The following is a 6,972-nucleotide window of genomic DNA, read 5'->3' on the forward strand; positions in this document are numbered from 1 at the left end:
GAGAACTCTGTAATCCCTTTGGTCTTTATAGGAGAGATGAGGCATGGACATTTTTCCCTAAGTTATGTTAATTTCTCATTGTGACGTATTTAGTTTTCGTTTTCCACGTTGTTTGTTAGCTAGTTTGCTCATGCCTATTGACAAATTGTATTTTCAAATATCAAATTGTCACGTTTTTGTTTGTGTAACTTTAGCCTATGTTTTCAGGTATCTATTGTAACTGTTTTAAATTGTAACGTCTCTTACCACAGGGTCAGTCTCAAACATACCCTGAAGAAGACAGGCCGTATCTTTCGAAATATTGGAAAATATACCTCCATAACCGTAAAAAAAAGTCTTGACCTTTTTTTAGATTATTTTTTTTACAATTTTTTTTGCTGACTAGATCCTTCACAACAGGATCCGGTACTTTTATTTTGTCGCGGTGGCCCTTGTTAACACGGTTGATTACCGTTTTTTACTGCGAAAAGAAAGCCTGGAAAATGATTCTTCGAGAATCTGGAAATAGGTCTGCGTTCGCAAGCTAAAAATGTTCGCGCTTACTGAAAATGTTGGGAAAATAATAAGCGTCCACCCTTATATATGGGCCCAAAATTAAACAAGCACCCAACAGTTAATCGAATAAATACGGTAATCAGTGTCTAACATTGACAAAGATAAAAAAAAAAATTAGTGAAATTTTTAAACTACGGCCGGTTTGGTCCGTTTAAAAAGAAAACGATCCTACCCAGACAAAACCCAGCTTACGGGCCTGCAGTGTATGTTAAACCAGTGCTAAGTGAGCCCATGAATCAAGCGGGACTGTAAGCAAATACGAATATATGAACTCTATTCGACCGATCAAAGCTTGTGCGCATCTCTTTGCACATTTCTCGCTTATCCATAACATCAGCATATATATAGCTCAAACCCATCATACAAATCACACAAGTACAGTAATAACTTCAACTTTTTTAGTTATTTATTTCATCAATTGTTGCAGAGACCCTATGACTTAACATGCGTATGTGTCAGTATCTGATTACATGCCTGTTCCAATAAAACTAGGGAATTTTTTAATTAGCCCCTTTGTAAATTGACTATCAACCAATTCTTCTACGGCAGCAAAAATGTATACTTTTCAAATTGTGGTTCATTTAAACCAATGAGTACGGAGGTTGTTATATGCACCTTCTTCGATACTTTCCAACATCAAAAATGCAACAGGCAATACTGCTGGGACTTTGGATGACTTTGGCACCGGATCTGATGAGAACAAAAACATGTACAAAGAAAGTGAATGAGACCAGTGATTTTGCCACCATTTTGATATGTCATCAGTTATAAAACCACTCAAGAAAATCAAACGAATATTATACTTAACGGTAAATGGATTAGTTAAACTAATGCATTTGTTTTTCGATGCTTAACATTCTTCCTTCTTCTTGGGAAAATGTTGCCCTTGTCATCCACGAAAACAATGTGATGCCAATACGATATCGTTACTGTGCGCCTAAATGAAACTCGTGTATCCACGTATAGCCCAGTCAATTATCAATGAGATCCTTCTGCCCCCCACCCCTCCCACTTACCCTCACATGGGGTAATTGGTGCACTTGTAGAGCTCAAAAGGGAAATACACCCACCATGACAAACATCCAAAAGAATGCCCGTGAGATTGGTCACGCGGCTTGGAAATGACTGAGCCATTAAATGAAAAAAAAAAGTACGCAGTTTTTCAGCTCATCTTCTGATAACTATTTTATTTACCTTTGAAGTCGGTTGTTTTGGAATTTTCCTCCACCGTTTGCAGCGAGTTTTCATCCTGGAGCACAATCTGCGGGCAACATATATCGAATAGCATTGAACATTAGGAGAACTTAAAGGGGCAGTGTCACCTATTTTCGTGTCACTTTGAACAGCCAAAAAACGTATTTCAATCGATGCGTGAATCGCCATTGAAAATAACGGTTCAGTTTTGTTATAAAAAACCCTACAGAAACTAGTAATAATTATGTTTGGCTGCTCATGGCTAGGATGGAAATGGATTGCAACTTACAAAAATTGGCCAATTTTTCCAACTTCATCTTGTGTATTGTAAAGAAGTCGCTAAAAACCTGATCATAGTTTGTCCTTCGTCGTTGAAATCCGTTAATGTCAATTTTCTTTCTGGCACTCTAACAGCAATTTCATTTTAGAAAAATAAATGTCTTCTGTAGTTTTGACCAAAATACAGCAAAATCACCGTGGCAGTTTCTCTTTAAATAGAAACTCTTGTAAACACAAAGTGTTATAATAATCGACTCCCAGCCTGAGGAGTGTTCCTAATACGTTCTTAAAATTTTGGTTCATCTCAGCCTCGACGTTCATATAAAAAGGTTCTTTAAAAAAAGAAAACAGAGCGTAGCTGAGAAACCAGCCACGCCCTGATGTAGGCTCATATATATATATTCCCTCTTTTATTATAAAATTAACTAAAATACAGTCAAACCTCCACTAACGGCCACCTCTCCACAACGGCCGTTTTGTTTTGTCCCGGCGGACAGTCCATACATTAGCTCTTGTTTAAACCTCTCTACAACGGCCACCTCTCTACAACGGCAACGGCCACTAAAGTGCGTCCCCAACTGCCAAAATAGCCTCTCGACAACGGCGAGTACAGTTCTTTTTGGAAAAACCTTTCTTATAAACTGATGCAGTAATCGACATTTGTCTTCGGAACATTACGTTTCTGTATCCATTTTAATGATATACGTATTTTGACTGTGTTCTACTTATATGCTGCAGTAAGCATAAATTGTCTACAACAATATAGCGAATGTTGCGAACCTTGCTCGTTTCGTCTTGTTAACATTTTGATTCAACTTGGCACAATAAACATGTTGTACTTCCCGAAAAACAAAGGTGTCATATAACACCCCTACCTCCCCATAACGGCCACCTCTCCACAACGGTCACTTTCTTCTGTCCCCAAGGTGGCCGTTGTGGAGAGGTTCAACTGTACAAAAAAACAAAAAGCAAAAAACAAAAAACAAAAAAAAAAAAAAAAAAAAAAACAAAGAAACTACTTCAATGGCACGTTTAATGGTTTATTTATCCATAATTCTTAACGTACGAAAACTTTAAAAACGTTCAGGAAAGTTTTAAAAACTTCGAACCTACCAAACACAATATTGTTAGCACAGGGACAAAATTGGCAAAATATGACTTCCTATTTGCCTATTGACTTTTAGGCTCGCAATGTATTGTGGTAAAATGTGCAAGCGCCATCTTGTTCCCGTACAGTCGATTGCTTCAAATATATCGAGCCAGCGGTAATTTCAAGAATGATGAAAGTGAATCGTGTTTCAATTTCCCAAAAATAATAATTAAAATAAATTAACGTGCATCAATCATTCTTGAATTCTAACGCTCGGCAAGTGTCTTTCACAACCTTTAATAATATGTTTACTGACCTGTCAGTTTCTTTCGCTAACAGTTTGTTTGTTTGCTTTTTTTGTACAGTTGTTTCGACAAAGGTTGTCCAAAACTAAATCTACTGCTTTCTTGATGTTCCCGTTGCATCTTAAACTCCCTAATTGCTCTTTTTTTTTTTTGAGTGACGGGGGGAGGGAGGAGGGTAGTTTTGTTTAACAATTTGCTCGGCCCCCTCAGTTGTTTTAGCCTTGCTACGGGGCTGCACAAACAGGTGAGTCGGTAGCACAAATTATGAAACATTTAAGTGCGCTCTTAAATTGAGGCGGAGCTCTGTAAGCCGTAGACATACTCAGAAACTGTCAGAACTTTATTAAAAGCTGACTTATTCAAGGCAATGTGCATAAAAATAGGGCCGACTTGTAGATCAGTTAAACTAAGGAGATTCACCAGGCTCCTTTGAAGAGGAAAGACTCAAACAATGCAACATCTCAGTAGCTACTCAGGATTCAGGCAAGGTATGTCAGAAATCGAACAACCTCGTTCACAGGTTCTCTCATCTTCCCGTTGCGGCCTGGAGCGAGAGAGCAATGGCGGGCCCATCGGCATCTGCAGTCAACTGAAGGAAACTGGTCTCGTTTCTGTATCAACACAGCATAACTTAGCAAATAAAATTCAGCGTTGTTACAGTTGTAAACTACAGAAAAACAACAAATATGTTCCACACTGCAATTGCATTGAAAATCAAATGATTGCGCTTGCACTCCGCTTTCTCGTCTCGTTTCCAAGGTGAAACTTCTTCAGTCCGGCAAATTCTTTAAAGGTTGGCTCCATTGTCTGAATTCCCTTGGATAATTTTCTGATAGCTACAGGTTGTTCAAATTCTGTCTTATCAATGGCATGAACTCTGGACCTTCCACGATTAACACAAATGAGAATCAGCGGAATTAGAAATGCCGCTATTAATACTCCTCCAGTCATGTAAAATGAATAAACATAGTTTCCTGTCTGGTCCGCTATCAGGCCTGAAAAAAGACAAAAAAGGAAAACTTAAACTTCATAGTACAGTGGATCCCGGTTAATACGAACACCAAAGGGACACACTGAAGCGTCCGTATTATCCGGGCTTTCCGTATTAAAAGAGTTCTCACAATTAACTTCGCAGACACGTTTTATTGATACAAAGACCCGGGTGGGGACTCCCATATAAAAGTGACGGGGGTGATCGTCGAAAATTTGGGAGAGAACGTCTAAAAGGTTCCAGGATTCTGTTTAGTGGGCGTGATCGATCCGATCGACCAATTTTTTCCCCTAACAGGTATCAAACCAGTTGACTGACATTTACTTCCTCTCACATTTTTCGGCTCAATACGCTAAAAGGTACCACCATACCTCTCACAGAAGTCATGTTAGATTTTAGCACCCTAAGGGGTACTAGACCACGAATTTTAACCCCTACACTGAGGTACGACGATACCCCCCGTCACGGGACAAAGACTAAAGCCCGCCGCACATTAGCCGATTTTTTGTCGGCCGACGAAAAATCTTTACTTGTCGGCCAGTGTGCGGTGAATGCAGACAGGTCTGCGACAAAATCGGGGCTTGTCGGGCGTTATCTGACAGTGCTAGATCTCAAAACGTCTTGTCGGGCCTTGTCGGCTAGTGTGTGGTGGACCAAGACAATTTGTTGGAGCTCGCGCGCGCCTAAACCAATTAGGAAATGTCATGAGAGTCACGTGAACAAGCGTCTTTTCCAACATGGCGGATGTCGAAGCTGAGATCAGCGCGGAAATAGAGCAATAGACACCTGTAAAAAAGGACAATAACACGAGTATTTGTTGAAAATTTTCCTTAGATAATCGGAAATACCACCGAAACCCAGTCGGATCTTCGTTCCCAAGCTCTTGAAGTAAGTTGTTAGATACGCCCTGTTCATTTCGTCTGGTTATCCAGCTTTTAACCCATGTTGTTCTTGTGCTGCTCTTGCGACGCCTTTTTATCCTCCGTAGAAAAGTAAAGGTAAACAAAGCAAGTTTCAATTTTCGCCGCGTCAGTGGAATAGGTGCCATCTTGATTTTGGATGACTCGACCCCAAGCCTCAACGCGGTTAGTCGCGACAAAAAATCGGCTAGTGTGCGGCAAGCTGATGGCCCGATAAATTTTAACCCGATTTGACCCCGACAAAAAATCCTCAGTCCTACGACGAAAAAACGGCTAGTGTGCGGCGGGCTTTTTAAAGCACACAATTTAAAAGCGCTGTACAAAACTTAAATTCAAACGGAAGAAACCTTACGCTAGCTCATTCAAGTAGTTTCGCACTATAATAAACGTTCTCTCGGTGTTTCAAAGGCGACTCTTTTCTCTACACTGACATTTTCAGTTTGTGATTCAGCCCAACGGACTGAATATTAGAACAGATAACCAATGTCCGTAAACCAAGGTTAATTTTCAATTTATGAGAGCATTAGTCACTCGGGTCACAGAAAATTAAAGTGTCCGTTGTTATTACGCAGGCTAACGTACGGGAGAACTATATAATTAGGAGCTTTTCGTTGTGACAAACAACTGTCCGTTATAAACAGGTGACCGTAACGCGGGGTTCCACTGTATATAAGTAACTTCAAACACGCTGCAGTAATTTTAATTTCTTAAACTGTTGACCAGTTCATGACGAGTGATCCAATCGTTTTTGTTTGATTTCCACTACGAAAAAGACTGAACTACCTCAACTGTTTAATCTTGAGCCAAAAGCACCCCGGCAAACTGAATTGGTCTGCTTCCGTAAACAAATTGTTTCGTCTACCGACCATTGAAATGAAAGCTATCGAGTAATACTGTAGTTACTATTACAGCGGTTTTTTTCAAAGGTAATCTGTTTAAGCTTTGCTTTAGCTTTAAAAGCGCTCTTCAATTAAGCGTCCTAAGACAAAAACCAAAGTAATAACTCTGACCGATCACGTGCACAACCGACGTAATAAGCGCAGTGAACCAATCAGAACTCGAAGCAGATACATGCATGTTACCAGTGCCAAGCGCGGGAAAACGCGTGCGAGCAAGTCCCACTTGGTTTAAGCTTCGCTTTTCATTGGTTGAAACAGTGGTGCGAGTTTGTGATTGGTTGGTAAAACTCGCGGCATTTTCTCAACCAGAGTTTAGGGAGTTTACGTAACAGGGCGGCTGATGTGTTGGGACGGCAAATTGTCCTTCTGTGACCAACGTGACGTCCAAGTATTTACGACCCTAGATTGTAACATTCCTTGCGCTCGTGGTCTTTGCGTTGTAACAGATGAGAGAAAACCAGTTTTAATCCCAAATCGCCTGAAAATGTGAACGTACTAAGAGTCATGTTGGTCACACAACGATAATTCACCGTCCCCTTCCGTCAGCCGTCCTGTTGCGTAAGCTCACTACCAGGTGAATACGGCTTTCCAAAAAACGACACAGTAACATGTATTCGCTTCGAATTCTGATAGGTGCATTATGCTGTTTGTGTCTATCCTAAATAGCCAGAGCTATTGAGGATTACACCTTCCAGCTGAAAACGTTTGTGGATGAAATCTCAGGTAGAAAATGAAACCT

At 40.3% G+C, this 6,972-nt stretch overlaps 1 protein-coding gene and 2 long non-coding RNA genes across 3 annotated transcripts in view; all 3 read right to left on the bottom strand.

Annotated features, from left to right (window-relative positions):
- Nucleotides 1-6,972, bottom strand: part of LOC146482428 (uncharacterized) — an 89,440-nt gene that overhangs the window by 47,166 nt on the left and 35,302 nt on the right. The gene's annotated exons all lie outside the window — the stretch shown is intronic.
- LOC146482432 (uncharacterized) lies at nt 940-2,231 on the bottom strand. Its single transcript, XR_014864144.1, has 2 exons — nt 1,750-2,231; nt 940-1,245 (listed from the first exon to the last, which is right to left on the bottom strand). It is a non-coding gene; the product is annotated as an uncharacterized LOC146482432 (long non-coding RNA).
- The window catches only part of LOC146482433 (monocarboxylate transporter 8-like), a 9,745-nt gene continuing 6,391 nt past the window's right edge, over nt 3,619-6,972 (bottom strand). The window contains exon 4 of the mRNA XM_085107285.1: nt 3,619-4,418. Coding sequence (XP_084963411.1) covers nt 4,138-4,418 — 281 coding nt within the window. The 3' untranslated portion in view covers nt 3,619-4,137. The remainder of the gene's footprint in view (nt 4,419-6,972) is intronic.

The sequence above is a fragment of the Pavona decussata genome, unplaced genomic scaffold (assembly GCF_977016875.1).
Source record: "Pavona decussata unplaced genomic scaffold, jaPavDecu1.1 SCAFFOLD_46, whole genome shotgun sequence".
Classification (NCBI taxonomy): Eukaryota; Metazoa; Cnidaria; class Anthozoa; order Scleractinia; family Agariciidae; genus Pavona; species Pavona decussata.